The sequence below is a fragment of the Solanum stenotomum genome, chromosome 4 (genome assembly GCF_019186545.1).
Source record: "Solanum stenotomum isolate F172 chromosome 4, ASM1918654v1, whole genome shotgun sequence".
In the NCBI taxonomy this organism is placed as follows: domain Eukaryota; kingdom Viridiplantae; phylum Streptophyta; class Magnoliopsida; order Solanales; family Solanaceae; genus Solanum; species Solanum stenotomum.
In genome coordinates, this window is record NC_064285.1 from 14,031,058 (window position 1) to 14,051,290 (window position 20,233).

At 35.6% G+C, this 20,233-nt stretch overlaps 1 protein-coding gene across 1 annotated transcript in view; it reads right to left on the bottom strand.

Moving 5' to 3' along the window:
• Positions 1-19,617, bottom strand: part of LOC125862062 (protein NRT1/ PTR FAMILY 8.3-like) — a 29,204-nt gene extending 9,587 nt beyond the window's left edge. Inside the window, exons 1-3 of the mRNA XM_049542039.1 lie at positions 19,404-19,617; positions 16,840-16,945; positions 16,506-16,723 (exon numbers count right to left, since the gene is read on the bottom strand). Of these exons, the coding sequence (XP_049397996.1) occupies positions 16,506-16,723; positions 16,840-16,945; positions 19,404-19,445 (366 nt within the window). The 5' untranslated portion in view covers positions 19,446-19,617. The remainder of the gene's footprint in view (positions 1-16,505; positions 16,724-16,839; positions 16,946-19,403) is intronic.
• Between the last annotated feature and the right edge of the window lie 616 nt (positions 19,618-20,233).

Genomic DNA, 20,233 nt, shown 5'->3' on the forward strand with positions numbered 1-20,233 from the left:
TTTTCCAAAAGAAGTGCATTTTTTGGAGTAACCAACCCGGTGCGGCAACTGTTTTGGAGAGTCCGTGCAACATAGGTTGCAACAATAATACACAAACCTAGAACCAATGTCAAATTATTTAGTACCACAGTGGCACCCACCAATTATAAAAGAAATGAAAAAGGTTAAATATGTATCACTTCTTTTTATAGTTAATGTCTCCCTAGGCAGTGCGCCGGAGTGACTGATTTATTCCAAACCAATAGAATTAGCAAGGTCACTTCTACCTTTTACAGCATATCTTAAGTTAGAACTTGCAAAAATTAAGTAGAGCAAAAGCATTTTAGAATTTATACTGGATACTAAGATTCAAATACACCATGAGAGAAAGGTAGAAATGCTCATGTAGAATAATAAAAACTGATACACAGCTGCCTTGCACATCCCTGAACCATGAAATTGTCCGTTTCCATCGTCCTCTAATGTCATCCGTTTTGCATCTTATGTTTTGCAGGTACGTAAATTCACTTAAATTGACCTACAACTTCAACAAATAGTCAGCACCTCGGCATTCACTCATTACTTCCTGATGGTTCTTACGCGTAGGAAGGGGCGTTGAAACTTGTCCACATTAAGAACCCTACTATCTTTGGGGAAAAAACTCTTCAAATGAGTTAAAATTCAAATGAGTTAAAAGTTGAAACATACCTTACCATCGTCATCAAATGTAATATTTTCCAAATATGAGTATCAACAAACTTAGGGGGCTGAATTTCATGAATATTATTGCTCCTTTGATAAACAATGGGGATGTGTTGCAGCATTACATAAAACATTATCCAGGACCTCCGGCACATTCATGGTATCTTCATCAATAGGAAAATCATCTGACACTAAAGTGTCCCAAGATGTCCATTGTCTTCAACTATTACCAGTCGAGTGACTCCAAAAGAATTGAGCAAATGATTTATGCAATTGATGTATTACACATTTTGGAGAATCAACTTCAGACAATAGGTATGCATACCTTGTGAAACATAGGAGATCAATGTAGCTCCTCCTCCATAAAATTACAGATTTCCTCTCCAAGATTGAAGCTTGTTTCATCACTTTTATAGTAATATAATTGTATTTTAAAAAATTTCCTTCTACTGTAATATTCGGGATAGTCAAGGTAAGTAAAAGGAGAACTCTTCTTGTTGTTACCAGTAAAGGTGAGAACGTTTCGCCCTACACTCTTAGCACCAATTCCACTGATGCCTTATCATGCATATAACTGCACTCTTCGCTTCATTAACTTTTTGGCCCGAGACACCTTCATACTCAAACAATACCTTAATAATAAAATAAAGAGAATCTTTATCCTTTGAAAATAAAATTACAGTATCAAATGCATATGCTAAATGATTGATTTTTTTGGACTCCATTTTGGCATAGCAAACTCACAGAACACTAAGTTGTCATGTAAGGCATTTAAACTCCTAGAAACTAGATAGTACTTTGACACAAAGAATAAAAAGAGCTCGAGAGAGGGAATCACCTTGCTTCACACCTATTGACGATTAAAAGAATCCATAAGATTGTCCACTCAGAAAAACAGAAAACCAGTTTGTTGGAAAATATTCTCCTGACCATGTCAATAAAAATCTCTCCAGATTCCATTTTATGCAGGATCTTTGAAGGAAAAAGTCAAGATACTTTTATTGTGACCTTTAGCAATATTCAGTTTAATAACCACTTTAGCATACTTAGCTCTCTTCCTGTAGAATTGAGAAAGAAGAAGAGCCTTCTTTGTATTTCAGTATGTCTTTACATTCCATGAGAAGGGTATTTATACAAGTGAATCCTAACTGATTAAGAAAAGACAATCAATTACAATAAAAGGAAATATTTTATTCCTATAATTATGCTAGGGAGAGGGAAAATGAAGTCTCCTAAAATCATGTCAACTAACTAATACAATCAACATCTAATTAATTAACACAATCAACACTCCCCTTAAGTTGGAGGAAAGATGCCACACATGCCATCTTGCAAAAAGTACGAAAATTCCTTTTCTTACCGCCTTTTTTGTAAGCACATTTGTTGGTTGCTTTCTGACGGTACATCAAAGTGTTACTAGTAACTTTCTCTTTGATAAAGTGTCGACAAGTTTCAATATGTTTTTTTCGGTCATGTCGAACAGGATTCTAAGTTATATCGATTTCAAATTTGTTGCTGCAATACAAGGAAAGATTCCCCTTTTCTGACAACCTCGATTCTTTCAGTAACGATTGTAGTATACTATTGGAATTTTATGAAGATATGCTAGGAAAGAAAGATACTAAGAGGACGATTCTTTCAGTAATGATTGTAGAATACTATTGGACTTTTACGAAGACATGCTAGGAAAGAAAGATACTAAGAGGACGATTCTTTCAGTAACGATTGTAGAATACTATTGGACTTTTATGAAGACATGCTAGGAAAGAAAGATACTAAGAGGACAAAGGCTTTCTCCAGTTTCCTAAACAATGGTCCTAAATTGACAATGGAGCAACAAATAGCAATAATTCAGCCTTACAAAGATGAGGAGGTCCAGAGAGCAATATTCAGTATTGATAAGAATAAGAGCCGTGGACCGGGTGGATATGGAAGTGAGTTTTTCAGATCAGCTTGGGATATTGTAGGAAATGATATCAGAAAGGAAATTCTAGATTTCTTTAAGAACGGCAGGCTACTGCAGTAGCTGAATGCTACTGTGATATCATTGATACCAAAGGTGGACGTCCCTCAGAATGCAGGCCAGTTCAAACCAATATCATGTTGTAATCTGCTGTATAAAACAATAACCCAGATGATATGTGTTAAAGTTTGCTTTTAGTTACTGCAGTAACTTTTAGCAAAATAAGTTATTTAGTTTGAATAAATTTGAATTTTGAATTTTAGTTAGTTTGTTTATGTTGTTGAGATATTTTAGGTTGTTTAAATTTTAAATTACGCAGATTATGTGTTTTATGTTGGCTATTTAAAGCCCCTCAATGCTTAATAAAATTATTGAAAGCTATTGAAAGTCGTTTCAATCCAAATTTTCAATCTTTTTGTGCTGCCCCATTTTTTTAAAAACACCAACAATGGTATCAAGACCTTCATTGATCTTAAGGGATCTATGAAATCTTCCAAAGAACTACCATACATTTTTAACCCGTAAGGGCTACCTTTTTTAACCCATCAGGGCTATCCATTTTTAACCCATCAAGGCTACCTTTCCAACCCGTGCTTTTTTCAACGCACAGGCTTTTCTAAATCATTTTTTAACCAAAATAATGGCAAGCAACAGTCTCTGTTTGAATGCCCCAAAAATTTTCACAGACAAACTATCAAATTTGGCCTGTGAGAATAAAGTCATATTTTGAAACCTATGTGATATGTGATGGAAGAAAAACCCTTACAACCTCTCTCAGCAAATCATACAAAAGTTCAAATTAAAGCACTTTCAAAAAAACTTCTACACAACACAATGTCATCGCATGTGTTTTTGAAGAACAAAATCAAAAGAAGAAAAAGAAAAAAGAAGAAATTTTGCAAGTTCAAAAACAATGAAAAAAATTCAGCATCAACTACCAAAGCAAAAATTGAGGAGGAGCATTTTTTTCAATTGCAGTAACTAAAGCAAAGGAGGAGTGTTGAAGTTTGCTTTTAGTTACTGCAGTAACTTTTAGCAAAATAAGTTATTTAGTATGAATAAATTTGAATTTTGAATTTTAGTTAGTTTGTTTATGTTGTTAAGATATTTTAGGTTGTTTAAATTTTAAATTATGCAGATTATGTGTTTAATGTTGGCTATTTAAAGCCCCTCAATGCTTAATAAAATTATTGAAAGTCATTTCAATCCAAATTTTCAATCTTTTTGTGCTGCCCCATTTTTAAAAAAACACCAACAATATGTGAGAGATTGAAGGTAGCAATCAGCAGTATTGTGGCAGAAAATCCCTTCCATTTGTAAAAGGAAGGTCTCTAGTGCATAATGTGCTAATATGCCTGACCTCCTTGTCAATTTTGCTGAATGAGTTCTCTCAAATGAGAGTTCTTCCATTAAATAGAAAGAATTCTGATTTACATGCCTAAAAATCTGTTATATATCCCTAAATATATGCTATTCCTAATTGTAATATCTCGGAAAATATGCTACATTAATCTATGCGATCTCCTATCATCATTAGACAAATATTTAGAGTTATAACATAGATATGTACAGATATTTAGAATTTGTCCAGTCATGCTAACATCCCCCCTCAAATTGATGTCGGTGGATCAAAAAGCATCAATTTGCCTACCAAAAACTAATGACGTTGTCGTGCCATAGACTTTGTAAACATATCAGCTATTTGAAGATCACTGGATACATGTGGAAGAGTAATGACTCTCTTATCTACAGCTTCTCTGATATAATGACAGTCCACTTCAATGTGTTTGGTCCTTTCATGATAAACTGGATTAGTAGCAATCTGAATAGCACTTGTGTTGTGAGCATGGAGAGGAGTGGGATTAGATTGAGGAAATCCAATTTCTGCAAGTAAACCACGAAGCCAAACAATCTCAGAGCAAGCAGTAGACATTGCTCGATATTCAGATTCGATGGAAGATTTTGATACACGGTCTTGCTTCTTGCTCTCCCAAGATATCAAGGAATCTCCAAGAAACATGCACCAACCCGTGACGAAGCGACGAGTATCAGGACATCCAGCCCAATCAGAATCACTAAATGCATTAAGCTAAATCTCAGAACCACTAGGAAAGAATAATCCACGAGTAGATGTTCCCAAGGGATATCGAATGATGCAACGGACAGCCACCAAATGTAGATGGCGTGGAGCCTGCATAAATTGACTCACTTGTTGAACTGCAAAAGAGATATCAGGCCGAGTAATAGTAAGATAATTTAGGCTCCCAACTAATTGCCGATACAAAGTTGGATCAGGAAGAAGATCTCCTTCCGGACGACAGTACTTTACATTCAATTCCAATGGAGTATTTACAGAGGAAGATTCTTGAAGACCAGCAAAAGCAATCAAGTCCTGGGTATATTTTTGTTGGTTCAAGAACACACCTAAAGAATTATAATGAACTTCTAACCCCAAAAAGTATGTAAGAATACCAAGATCTTTCATATGAAAAGAATCCTTAAGCTGCAGTTGGAGGCTAGTGATTAGTGAAGAATCAGTTCTTGTGATAATAATGTCATCTACATACACCAAAAGAAGAACACAACCTGCAGATGTTTTTCGAAGAAACAAAGACGAATCATATTTGCTCTGCTCAAAAGAGAATTGAAGCAAATTAGACCGAAATTTGTCAAACCAAGCTCTTGGAGCTTGTTTTAATCCATATAAGGACCGCTTCAACTTGCATACATCTGATGTAGGTGATGAGAACAAACCAGGTGGGGGTTTCATATAAATATCTTCTTTGAGATCACCATGAAGAAAAGTATTTTTGACATCCATTTGATGAAGAGGCCAATTTTGTGATGCAGCAATGGCAATAATAGTTCACACCATAGTCATTTTTGCTACAGGTGCAAAAGTCTCCTCATAGTTTACACCACACTCCTGTTTGTTGCCAAGGACCACCAATCGAGTTTTGTACCGATCAAGAGTTCCATCAGAATTAAGTTTAAACCCATTTACATCCAATTGGACGGACATTTGGAGGACAAGGAACAATGTCCCATGTGTTATTTTCTTTAAGAGCCAAAAGTTCCTCCTCCATTGCTTTTTTCCAACATTCAAGCTTGGAAGCTTGTGAGTGACCTATTGGAATAGAGATGGTGGATAAAATAGAAGAAAAACCATACCGTTTAGGAGTTTGAGACACTCTAGTAGATCGCTGAGGAGGCTCAAGAGGAACAGACCTTGAAGGATTCTCAAATTCTGGTTGTGGAGCAGTCTCAGGTGGTGGATCTGTTTTGGGATGGGGTAAAGTTGGCCGACGTCGTTCATACACAAATCCTGGTTTGAACTGCTTAGAAGACAATGACAAATCCTCAAAAGTAGGAAGAAGAGGAGAAACAGAAGATGACTCAACATGAGTAGGAAAAAAATACTGATTCTCAAAGAAAATAACATTTCTAGAAACACGAAATTTGTTAGAACTTGGATCATAGCAAATAAATTCTTTCTGCGAAGTACTATAGCCTATAAAAGCACATTTAATAGACTGAACAGAGAGTTTATTGCGTTGAAAAGAAGGCAGGTGCACAAAACAAGCACAACCAAACGTATGAAAACTATGATAGCTAGGATGCTTATGACAAAAGACGATAATATGGAGACTCAAGATTTAACACTTTAGATGGAAGTCTATTAATCAAATAGACAGCAGTAGACAAAGCTTCAACCCAATATTTAGATGGAACAGAGGACTCAATCAATAAAGTACGAGTGACATCTAAAAGATGACGATTTTTACGCTCAGCAACCCCATTTTGTTGTGGCGTATATGGGCAAGAGCGTTGTGATACAATTCCTTTCTCAAGCAAGAAATTACTGAATTCATGAGACATATTCTCTACCAGAATCAGATCTTAATATTTTGATGCATGTGGAAAATTGAGTCTCAACGTAAGCCAAAAATTTCTTGAATATGGAAAACACTTCAGATTTAGATCGAAGAAAATACACCCATGTAAACCGACTATAGTCATCTATAAATGTCACAAAATACTTGAAATGAGCATGAGAAATAACTGGTGAAATGCCCCAAACATCACTATGAATGACATCAAAACACTTTGCAGCACAACTACCAAAATTAGGAAAAGGAAGAGTTCTACTTTTGCCTAATTTACAAGTAGAACAATCAAAGGAAGCAACCGAAAATTGATTTTGATTTCCCAATAAACCAGAATTGGACAAATGAGACAACACAATAGAATTTGGATGTCCTAGACGTTTATGCCAAACCTCATTCTTAGTAGTGGTAGAAGCAAAAGCTAGAACACGAGGAATAGAAAAGTGTATAGGAAACAATCTTCCTACTTTAGGCCCCTTCGCGATTATTGTCCCCAACACCTGATCCTGCACAAGGCAACCACTACGAGAAAAATTCACATCACAATTGTTATCTACCAATTGGCCAACTGAAATAAGACTAGTGGAGAGCTTTGGTGATACCAAAACATTCTTGAAAGTTTCAGTAATATCCCCAACCTTGGTAATGGGTAAATTACTACCATTGGCAACTTGAATTTGTATTGGACCATTATACTCACGGATGTTTTTGAGTAAATTAGTTGAGTTGGTCATATGACTGGAAGCGCCAGAATCAACAAGCCAAAATTTAGATATTACCTCATTACCTTACAGCCCCAAAGCTGAAAATGCTGGCAAGATCATTTGTTGTACCATTTCAGGAGTAAGAACTTGTCCTACTGAAGACAAGTTATCTGTAGTTGAACCATTTATCCCAACTTGAAAAGCATTTGCCCTACGGTTTTGAGGACGTGTGGGACACTCTTTAATAATGTGTCCTTGTTGTTTACAATAATTACGGAACTTCTTGCCACAATTGCTAGCAATATGACCATATTTCTTGCAACTGTAGCATTGAGTTCTAGCCATATCCATGCCCTTTCCTTTCCCTTGAGCTGCAAATGCGACAGTGACAACATTTCCTTGATGAAAAGCATTTTGTGTGAAGAGACGCTTCTCTTCACGAAGTAATTCCCTAAAACAGACATCCAACGAGGGAGATGGATCACGGTTCATCAAGTTGGAGCGAACATTTTCAAAATCAGATAGTAATTTCATCAAAAATTGATCTCGCTTGCTTTGTTCATGAACTCCTTGAATGATGGAGAGAGATTCAGAAGGTATTTTAGCATAAACGATATCGGTAAATTCTGCCCATAAGTTCTGAAATCTAGAGAAATAATCTTGAACAGACAGACCTCTTTGAGAATACATAGCAATTTCATGCTCTAACTGAAAGCGCCTTGCGCTATGGTCTTGGTTGTAAACCTTTTGTAAATAATCCCACATGGCCTTTGTTGTCTTGTATGGCCTGAGATTAAGAACAATAAGAGGCTCAATTGACCCTAAAATCCATGTCATCATCCGAGCATCTTTAACCTTCCATTGACCGAGCTTTGTAGGATCAGTAGGAGTAGGATCGCTTCCATCTATATGTCCCCATAATTCTTTTCCGATGACAAATAGTTGGAATTGAAATTCCAAGGCAGAGTAATTTTTTCCTGTGAAACGAACATGGAAGGACTCAAACTGATATGACGCCATGTTCTTGACAAGTTAAGGAAGATAGAAATGCAATGATACAAAATAACCAGAATGACCAAGACTAAGATTCCAAGATGCCTAAAATTCCAAGATACTTAGGACTTACTGTTGACTAAAAAATAGTATTCCATGCTTAGGAATCCCCAACCATGATGCTTATATGATTGTCGAAACTGACGCTTCAGAAACAGGTTATGGAGGAATCCTAAAACAAAAGATAGATCTTGAATCTATAGAGAAACTTGTCCGTTTTACATCCGGAATCTGGAATTCCACACAAAAGAATTATTCAACTATTAAAAAAGAAGTTTTGTCTATCGTGTTATGTATCACGAAATTTCAAGATGATCTTATTAACAAAGAATTTTTACTAAGAGTAGACTGCAAGTCTGCTAAAGAGATTTTACAAAAAGATGTTAAAAATCTTGTTTCAAAACAAATCTTCGCTAGGTGGCAAGCTCTACTATCTAGATTTGATTTCAAAATTGATTTTATTAAAGGAGAAGAAAATTCTCTACCAGATTTTCTAACTCGTGAATTCTTGCAGGGAAAGCATGAGGCCGTTTAAACCTGTCACTCCTTCTAAAGGAGAAAATCTTGCCAAAGCATAAATGGCTAGACCATTTAATCATCTCCCCCTAGCTCCAGCAAAAGCAGGAACTCCACAAAGACCTGAACTGTCTTTCCAAAACAAGTTCACAGCCTTAGCCGAGTATCCACAGCATCACTGGAGCTGCAGAACTAGAGGTGATGTTTCCTGTGTTGGTGACAAATGGTTTGGCTAAATGATCGTTATTAATATTGGGAAGAGCAATATCAATATCGTTTTCATTCTCCTTTGAAGAATCATGTTTAGATTCAAGGTCTTGAATAGTAGTTCTTTTAGGAACTTGGTTGGTGAGGATATCAATCTTAACGATACAAAGTCGAGATTTGATATTTCTAATCTCTTCTTTGAGACTAGAAACCTCATGACGAAGATCTGCGATGGAAGGTTCAGAATGAGTGTGAGCGATTCATGATTTGTTTCATGCTGAATGGTTCAACTATCGGACGAGATTTAGGCTTGTCCGTGTTGAGAATGAGATTTTTGAGTTCTAGGAGAAACCGATTCCTAGCCTCATCATCATTTATATGCTGAACAATATCAAAAAGAGCTTCTTTCGAATGATCGGAAAGGACTCTGATGTGAGGGGTACTATCACAAGTACAAAAGACTTCAGTACAAGTGCAATCTTTTCCTGATTGGCTATTGTCTAATTCATAGTCAAGATCAATGTCTTCATCATCGCTGTATTCATCAGATGTACCTGAATCTTCAGAAAAAGGTTCGTCAAGAATAGCAAGAAGTTTACCCTTTGTTTCTTCATCAATGCCAAGAAGGTTGATCTTCTTTTTCTTGGCTCCTGAACGACATTCACTAGCTCTATGGCCAGTCTTACCACATGTCCAACACACATCTGGTTTGGTATCCTTGTCTCTTGGACCTATGTTTCTTTCTTCTAGGTCTGGTAGAATCATCTCTTCTTCAGGATTTCTTCCGATGAGATTTCTCTTTTTTGTCCTTCTTAACTTTATCAGGGGAGTGATAAAGCCAAAGTCACGACAAAAACTTCCAAGTTCTCGCTTAGAAGAAGACTGCTCTTTCTTGAGCTGATGCTTAAGTCTAATATCCGTGCAGAGTTCAAGCCCTACAATGTTGATGGTGCTTACCAAATCACCATAAGTCAGATTACTGTAAGGAATACGACCGTCATTGCGATCCTGAATCTTAGTCTTTACTTTGTCTGCAAAAAGAGGAGGTAACCCGCTAATGAAGCGTTCCTTCCAAAAATCCAAATTGCAATCTGGACGAATCATGACCTTGCTGAGAAAGGCATGCTTGTAGTGAATAAAGCTGTCTAGGTTCGGACAACTCAGATTGTTCAAGATTTGGAGACTCCTATCCTGGAATAACTTTGGTTCGCCAATAAAATGCTTAGCGTTATGATAAAGGAGAGTAGCACAAGCATCTTCCCTTGTGACCTGGGAAGTAGACTGAGTGCTTCCTTCAGTTTTAACAACTGTCTCCGTTGCAGTGGCATTATGATGAGTTGCTTAATTTCATCAGTGCAGTAGTTATCCCACCAATGTTTTAACATTCCGGTGAAACCTGCAGCAATCATACTAGCAGCACCTCTATCTGCAGAACCTCGCATTTTATAAGCAGTTATAGCAACACCCATTTCATGGAGTTTATTGTATACCTGATGCTCAGCTAGGCAATCAATGTTCCATTCAGTGATGCTTCTTCCTTCATGAGAGGAAGTGGATAAGAATGCATTCTCCTCATACTGCAAGTCTGGGAAGGATGGTTTGGTATGATAGTTTTTCATATTATGAAAACGACCATTGGAAAGCTTTTGTAGAAGAGTGGATTTCTCCTGCAAAGTGGAAACAGATTTCTCCTGAAGGGTAGAAACCTTTTTGGGGGTTTTACCATCTTTCTTGGAGATGTTGAAATTGTTAAGTTGTTCATTGATTCTTTCAATGATGTTTCCAGTTACTTCAAAAGTATCAGATAATTTAGGGATTTTTTCTTTGGAAAATTCTGGGATTTTGAATCCTGGGTAAGTTTCAATATTATGGCTAGATGAAGTAGAAACCGGGGTAGGTCTTCTACTAATGGTAGGTTTGGTATCTTCTATTTGTCTGGATATGACATGAAGAATTTGGTTTGAGTAGTTATTTTGTTCTACTACTCGGTCAATGTCTGCAGCTGTGAGTAAAGCGCCTGTCTTATCACTTTTCTCTTTGAAAGGAGAAGCTTTGATCACTGTACCTGCAACAGGGATGTTAATTCCTTCTAGAGGGGGAGTAATAGATTCAACAACCTTATTGGATGCAGTATACCATTTGTTAATGATAACCTGTAATGACTCGGTACAATTTTCAATCTTACCAGTCATTTCAAACCATTTGAAGAATTCTATTTCACAACCAATTCTTCTCATATCAGCCATCCACAAATCTCTAAAGGATTCTCTTTGTTCAAGAGTATAGGTAACAACATACCATTTTCTCTTTACCTGATTATCTAGATGAGTCCATTGCTCATGCAAAATGTTTGGAATAGGTTCAAAGACTTTACCAGTTTTTATCATAGTGATCCATCCAGGTTTTTCTTCTGGTGGTTCCATTTCACTAGCTGAAGGACTGCCAGGAAGATCCTGATAGAACACTTTGGGGATGTTACCAGAAAAGTCTACACCTGTGACTTTGCCTTTGCTGTTGTCAATGACTTGAATGGTGTCATCTTCTACTTCCTCCGGGGTTTTTGAAGAAGACGCTGGTCTGGGAACGGGTCTCGAAGGACACGAAGTAGAGGGACTAGACCAGGATGACCTTCGGTACGATGAAGATCTCCTAACAGCATTGTCAAGGAATTTGAGTTCTATTGACCCGTCAGGAAATTGAACGACTTTTTCAATCTGAGATCTTTCAGAATGAGACGCAAAAGGTTGAGTTATGGCTTCAAAACGCCAATCATTACTAGAGAGAATATCGTTCCATTTGAGAAGACGTGGAACAAAAATAGAACTATGATCATGGTTGGCTTCCATAAGCATAGTCTCACCTTTAGTACTCTCAACACGAGCTCTAGGGGCAAGAGTGGTTTTCATAAGCCTATAATAAACGCGATAAATGATAGCAATATCGCGAGTATTGATTTTACTGTTAAGATTTTTGGTTTTGACGTTAAGAGTCAAAGAATCCATGACATTAGGATCATTAATGTCTAAAGAAAAGTTAGGATAACAATTAAAGTAAACTGGCCCATCAGCAAGGTTACTCTGCAAAACTCCTAACAAAGAATCATCAAAATTCAAAAATCTGTCATCTCGAAGGATGACACAAACAGGAATATCAAGGCCTTTTCTAAAGAGAGGCTTAACAGCTACTTGCACCAAACCAATATGCAAATAATTATAATCAGATTTATAATGATTAATATCACAATCTTTAAGCAGACAAATAATTTCTAAAGAATTATTGATAGCTATGGTAGACTCACAAGTCTTAATATGGTGACGAGTTATAAAACTGAAATTACCTAAGTGGTAAATCTTTTTAAAAGGTTCTTCTGGTATACTCCAATTTTGTAAATCATTTTCTAACTTAGCAATCTGCTTGAGAAGATAAATTAATACTATTTAAAATGTTTTGGTTATTATCCATACAATTTTGAAAATATTGTCTAATGGACTTACAGTACAAAATTAATCCTAACAAGTATAGCAATAATAAAACAATAAGTATGCGAGTATATATGGAGTATTAAACTAAATAATTCTAGTAATGATTGGCGTTTTGATCTCTAGTAATGATTGGCATTATCCAAACCTTTCAAAAAAAAAAAATCTGAAAGAAACCACATATGAATGACACTAAGAATCAAACCACTGAAAAAGGCTCTAATACCATGTCAATTTTGCTGAATGAGTTCTCTCAAATGAGAGTTCTTCCATTAAATAGAAAGAATTCTGATTTACATGCCTAAAAATCTGCTATATATCCCTAAATATATGCTATTCCTAATTGTAATATCTCTTAAAATATGCTACATTAATCTATGCTATCTCCTATCATCATTACACAAATATTTAGAGTTATAACATAGATATGTACAGATATTTAGAATCTGTCCAATCATGCTAACACTCCCAAGGCATTACAAGAGGATAACATCTCCAAGATGTATGATGAAAATAGATCTTAGGAAAGCATATGATATGGTATCCTGGGAGTTTATTGAGGAGGCACTACATGGATATGGTTTTCCAGAAACTTTCACCAGACTAGTGATGAACTGTGTGACTTCAACAAAATTATCCATCAAGGTTAATGGTGAAAATCATGGATATTTTAAAGGGAAGAGAGGATTGAGGCAGGGGGACACAACGTCACCACTGCTATTTGTGTTGGTCATGGAGTATCTGTCTAGGCATTACAGAAGGTAGGAGAACTACCAAACTTTAAGTTCCATCGAATGTGTCATAGCACCAAGCTAAAGCATCTGATTTTGGTGGATGACTTGATGCTATTTTGCAAAGGGGATCTTAAGTCTACATGAAGGATGATAGAGGTGTTGAACCATTTCAGTAGGGTGACAGGTCTTATGGCAAATCTGGATAAGTCTAATATATTTGTAGCTGGGGTGGATGATGCTATGAAGGAACAAATGTTGCAGCTGACAGGATTTACGCTAGGTGATCTTCCAATCAGATATTTGGGCTTGCCATTATCATCAAAGAAATGGACAAGAATAGATTTACATCAACTGGTCGACAAAATAACCAACAGGATTACTAGTGCATATTCAAAAACTTTGTCATAACTCATATGCAGGCAGACTGCAGGTAATAAATGCTGTACTCTTCTCGCTCTATAACTTTTGGAGTAATGTCTTCATCTTGCCTCAAAGTATTTTGAAAGCGGTTGATAAGAAATGTAGGGATTATCTATGGGGAAATAAGGAGAACAAGAGGAATGTAGCACTTGTATCATGGGAGAAAATTTGTGTGCCAAAGAAGAATGGTGGACTGAACATCAAGAGCTGCAAATTGTGGAATATTGCATCAGTTGGTAAGTTGATATGGCAGATTGACGGTAAGGCAGATACACTATGGATAAGATGGGTGCATGGACCATATATGACAGATGAGCAAGATGTATGGACACATACACCCTCTAAGGATAGCACCTGGTACTCGAAGCTTAACTCCATTAAACTAACTATGAGAATGTGGTATACTAAACCTACTGTCTATCGACCAATGGAGCATATATTGTGAGCTGTAGCTACAACCAATTGCTGGGTAGGCAGCTGAGACTACCTGTAGAGGATTTGATATGGAATCTACTCATGTTGCCTAGACACAGTTTATTATATGGCTAGCAAATCAGGAAAAACTGCAAACTAAAGAGAGGATGATCAGATTGAAACAACCAGTAGAAGATGACAAGTGTTGTCTATGTGGAGTAAGAAAGCTGGAGACTCAAGTACATTTATTTGCAGAATGCACCTGGACAACAAAAGTGAAGGAAGCACTGGAGACTTGGTTGGGTATTAAAGTACAAAAAAGGGAAGTGGTACAATGCCTAAAATGGATAAAAGGAAGACACTGGAAGCAATATAAGAAGGATAAAGCTACAGCTATATGGGGAGCCAGAATCTACCACACTTAAAGAGCAAGAAATTGGAAACTATTCTTAGGGACAATAGTAAATACAGAGATTGCAATCACACAGATAAAGAAAGAGATAGCGGAAAGAGTGGATTACGTGACATATCCAAAGGAAGATGTCATGGTTTATGTTATCTTCAAATGACATAGTATTGATCAACGAGACACGGGTACAGTTAATGATAGGCTAGAGTTTGGAGACGAATCCTTGAATCTAAAGGTTTTAGGTTAAGCAGGTTTAAAATAGATCATCCAGTGTGCACGTCCAGTGATGTAACACATAAAGCGGAGCTGCAAGTGAAGATCAATATATAAGTCATACCTAAGAGGGGAAGTTTCAAGTATCTTGCATCTGTATTCCAAGAATATGGAGAGATTGACAATGATGTCACTCATTGTATTAGAGCGGGGTGGATGAAATGGAGGCTTGCGTCTGGGTTACCGTGTGATAAGAATATGTCATCAAGACTTAAAGATAAGTTCTACAAAATGGTGGTTAGACCTACATTATTGTATGGAATAGAGTGTTGCCAGCCAAGAATGCACACGTTCAGAAGATAAAGGTGGCAGAGATGAGAGATGAGGATGCTATTGTAGATGTGTGGGCATACTAGGGGAGATAGAATTAGGAATGAAGTTATACAGTACAACGTGGGAATGGCCTCTTTGGAAAACAAGATGAGGAGCAAGGCTGGTTGGTTTGGGCAGGTGAAGAGGTGTGCGAATGCACAAGTAAGGAGGTATGAGAGGTTGGCTATAGCAGACTTTATAAGAGGTAGAGGTAGGTCAAAGAAGAACTGGGAAATGGCATATCTTCACCTTACTGAGGATATGACCCTAGATACGAAGGTATAGAGGTCGAGGATTTGGGGTAGAAGGGTCGTAGGTAGCTATGTGTTATTGTACTTGTATGTGGGAGAGGTAGGGACTAGCTTCCTCTTCTCACCTTCTTTTATTTTTAGTATTGTTATTTAGTATTTTCCTAGTATCTCATTCTTCAATTTTTACTAGTAACATTGACCTAAAAGGTAGGGATTCAAGATAGAACCCGAGTTTCTAGGAGCTGGACAGGAGCTTAGAGGAGAAGCTCGAGTTATTCAGCTATGGTGGATGAAAAGATAGAAGATGAAGAATAGAATTCAATAGAAAAGTGTACTTGTATATTCAATATGTAATGATACAACGCCCTATATAGAAATGAGAAAGAACCTTATCTTGATAACTGCTTCTAACTAATTCAACAACCCCTAAGCTAACTGACTAACAAGGGCAACTATGCAGCTAACTAATTATGCTGACTCAGCTACTAATTACAATATTCTGATATCAGTCCAATCTCAAAGGTTCCCAACAGTTGATGCAAGAGAAAATACCAACTCTTTAGCAGATAAATCAGGAGGTAGGCCTGAAAGGATATGCAGCTGCAATTGACATTCTTCATCTGGATCAAACCAAGGTTTCCACTTTAACATTGGTAAAATGTCTTTAACCTTGAAATAGAACGCCGGCTTGGCAAGCACATTAACATAGTCCTCTAAAAGTGTTAGCCGATTAAAACAAAACGATTTCTTAAGAACCCTATCTTGCAATCAACCTTGACCTCATATTGAATTGGAATGATCTTTCTTAAATCTTTAAGTTTCGGCCATCTATATGAAATTTACCAATAACAGCTAACTGTAAATTTTCCTTGATTCTGTCTGAATCCCACGTCACAGTAGGTTCGCATACACAATAGGTTTGTGTGGAATAGGTTGCATGGGGCTGTAGCAGTGGAGAGTTTAAGGAGTGAAGCATCAGAAGTAGAGGCTGAACACCCACTTAGTTTTGGCATTCCCCATGGAGAGGAAACAAAACAAGAATCAGTAGATTGAAGTTAGTTATATTAAGATAAACTCTCCGGTAGGAAAGGAAAAAATAAAAATGACAAAATATGAATATGCAAGTCACAGAAAGAAATTTTATAATCATCTCACAACCAATAAGTTAAGTATTTTGTGTAAAATGAACCTGAGATATTTACCATGAAGTAGATAATAGAGAAGGTAGCAATTGTCTGATATCTTCCCCAGTATGCATCTGCCAGCACAGCCCCAATAAGGGGCGTTAGGTAACACGTGCCTTGCCAAGTTGTGACATTTCTAGCAGCTGAGACATTTCCCTCATGTAACTTCTTGGTAAGATAGGTAACAAGATTAAGAGCAATGCCATAGAACGCCAAGTGTTCACAACATTCATTACCTGAGACCAAGGTCCGCAACTAAATCAATTATACCATAAAATAGAGTGAATAAGCAACTATGCCAAAACAGATAAAAAGAGAAGAAAAAGAAAAGAAAAAATTGAGTGTGACATACCAAGAATAAAGGGGCAAGCTCTGCAGTTCCCTGTCTCACTCTTTAAAACAGGATTACCGTTGATATCAACAGAACCATCTCTAGTGTAGAGTCCACCGTTCTCATTCTACAAATAGAAATTTTTTTAAGAATGCCAACAAAAGTAACTTGTTTTTTTAGCATAATAATAAATGTACTTTTTTAACTTGGCTTCAGCCGACATCTATGTCCTTAACTTTGGGTATGCACAAGTAGACACTTCAACTTTGACGTTCTACGTGGCATCCTATGTGTATTATGCTACGTAGGACATGTATGACTACTTGCTCAACTTTATACAAGTTTAAATTTCTACTTGTGCACACCGAAAATTGAAGGGCATAGATCTCAGCTAAAGCCAAGTTATTAAAGGGCACATTTATGTATTGTGCCTTTCTTCATGTCAAAATAACTTGCAGGTAATCACCTTTGCATCTACTTATCAACTTCTACATTAAGAGCCCGTTTGAATTGGCTTAAAAAAGTAGTTTTTAAGTCAAAAATAAAAAGTCAAATTGAAATGACTTTAAGTCAAAAAATAAAAAGTAGGGGGAGACCTACTTTTGGTTTCTGACTTATTTTAAGTCATATTTACCTTGACAAACGCTTCGTAACTTATTTTAAGTTATTTTTAATATTTGTCAAACACTTCCAGAAGTCAAAAACTGACTTAAAAGTAGGTTTGACCAACTTTTAAGTCAATCCAAACAGGCTCTAAGAATGGCAAACTATATGCTTTGAGATGTGGAATAGCTAGAGTATTTACACATACCAACTTAATTTGTACTCCATATAAAAAAAGTGTACAAGGATAAATAATGCCCCTCGAGGCCTCGACTATGCGAAATAGATCAATTTTTCCCTCCGTTAAAAAAATGTTCCGTTCCTACCCCTGCCGTTACCAAAGTCTAGGGCCATCTTTTACCATTATTTCTTTTATCGTCCTCTCCAAAAAAGTTAGTATTGAAAATCCCCTATCCCCGGTCCTTCTTCCATATTGGTTCAGGGGCCATTTTATGGTATACTTAAATGCATAAATCAGGTATCTACTTCTATTATTATATATATGAATAATTTTCAAATATAGCTGTAGTGCAAATAATTTGCAATATGTGAGAGGAACTGAACTGAACTATATAAGTCATTGAATTAATGTATTTATAAAAATAAAATGAAGGAATATTCATAGCAATTTCAGATTTAGCAAATGAAGTTCAATTTAGAAATTCATGTAGTTTCAACTATAAGTGAGAAGGTTCTTCTTACTTTCTTCATATACATTAATAGAATTAAAAAAATTATAAGTTGACTCTATTGGGCAATGAGAATTTTTCACTTTTTCCCGGAACACTGTATTTGGCCATGAAAAATTCGAACATCCAAAAAGTCGTTTTCATTTTTTTCACTCTCACTATATCTTTCACTTTCAAATTTATCCTAAATTTTTAATTTAATACAAACAACCTTATTTAAATCATATTTCATGTTTCTTAGGAATAATGCATTCAAACAGCCAAATATTATTTGCAAAAGCCATAACCAAACACACCAACAACTCAAACTTCAGAAATTACTAATAAAGTGAAAAAATATTTTTAACAATATATAGTAGCTAGTATATGGATCTACAATAACAACATATTCAGTGAAATCTTACTAAGTAGGGTATCTCACTAAGTAGGGTTTAGGGATAGGATGTACGCAGACCTTATCACTATTTTGTGGAGGTAGAGAGGTTGTTTTCGAAAGATCCTCATCTCAGTTCAAGTGCATCAAACTCAAGCAAAAGAGGAAGAAAACAATGAAAAAACATATAAGTATGTGACATTATTCTTTGGAAAAAGACTTAAATATGTCATTAAACTTTTAGAAAAAACTTATTTATATTATTCATTAAAATTTTTACTCATCTATGTCATTATTGTTAAACAAAAGGCTTATCCATGCCATTTTTTTTAACTTCAAATTTGCAAAATCATTTTTTACACTCGAACAACTTTTAACACTTTTCAATTGGAGTTTTGGATCAAATGTAATCTTTTTGTTTCTTTTTCCTCAAAAACACCAAGAACACATGAAGAAGATCAACAACGCCCAAATTTTCAAAATCTTCAATTCTTTGAGGTGATTTGGGAGTTGTTGATATTTTTACTAGGTGTTCTTGGTGTTTTAAGGGAAGATGCAGCAAAAAAATACATTTGACCCAAAAACTCCAATTGAAAAGTGTTAAAAGTTATTTGGGGTAAAAAATGATTTTGTAAAATCGGAGTTAAAAATAATAACATAGACGAGTCTTTTTTCTTAACAAGAATGGCATAGATGAGTCCAAACATTCAACAGATGTCATATATTTGAGATAAATTAGTCAGGTTAGGTGATTTTTTTAATTTATATTTAAAAAAGTACATCTAAATTTTAAAATATTTTTTTGCAAAAAGCATGAAAATTTCAAATAAAGTGAATATTTTTTTATTTCACAGTCAAATGCCCAGGTACAGAGTGTGAATAAAAAAATCAATTCTGAAGTAAAGAAAGAGAAAGTAAACCTGATGAAAAGCAGCATCTTGTAGAAGAGATTGAGTAGCCATACTCACAGCTTCACTTTATGTGGTGCTAAAACATGATTTTTTTGTTGAATCTAAAAAGGGAAATAGCACAAAACCAAAAATGGGTGTACCCTACCATTTTCAATTTTGGTGTCAGTTTGCACATGCATATATACAATCATATTTTGATTTCATCTCTAATGCGCTTCATCTGGAAAGACCAATTTGATTTTTTGAAGTTCTTTTTTATATAAATATGAAAATTCCATGAGTTTTAAAAGGCCTAATGTATAAATTCGTTCTTTAATTTAGTCTTATTTTACATTTATGTCCTTCAATTTTGTGTGCGCATAAGTAAATACTTAAATTTATATAAAATTGAATAAATAGACACACGCGTACTACATGGCATTTTGTGTTTTACGTGGTCTCCTACATGTATTATGACACATAGGACTTATGTATCTACTTGTTCGATTTTATACAAATTTAAGTATTTGTTGTGCAAATTTATATATTATACTCAAAGTTGGAGGATATAAATGTGAAATGAGGTCAAGTTAAATGACACATTTATGAATTATGTTTTTTACAAAATATTTTTTTAAAAAAAATTATACAATCTTATCAAATGAGTAATGTATAGTTTATAACAAAATATGTGACTAAAGCATTGTATTGATAAATTATATATCTTCATATTTTTTAACAAATAAATATTTGTGATTATAAATTTTTACAAGTATACATAATTTTATAAAGAATCACTAGTCTATAATAGTCGTAACAAATTATTATTATTTGATATAGTCCTTTCAGATGGTGTGAAT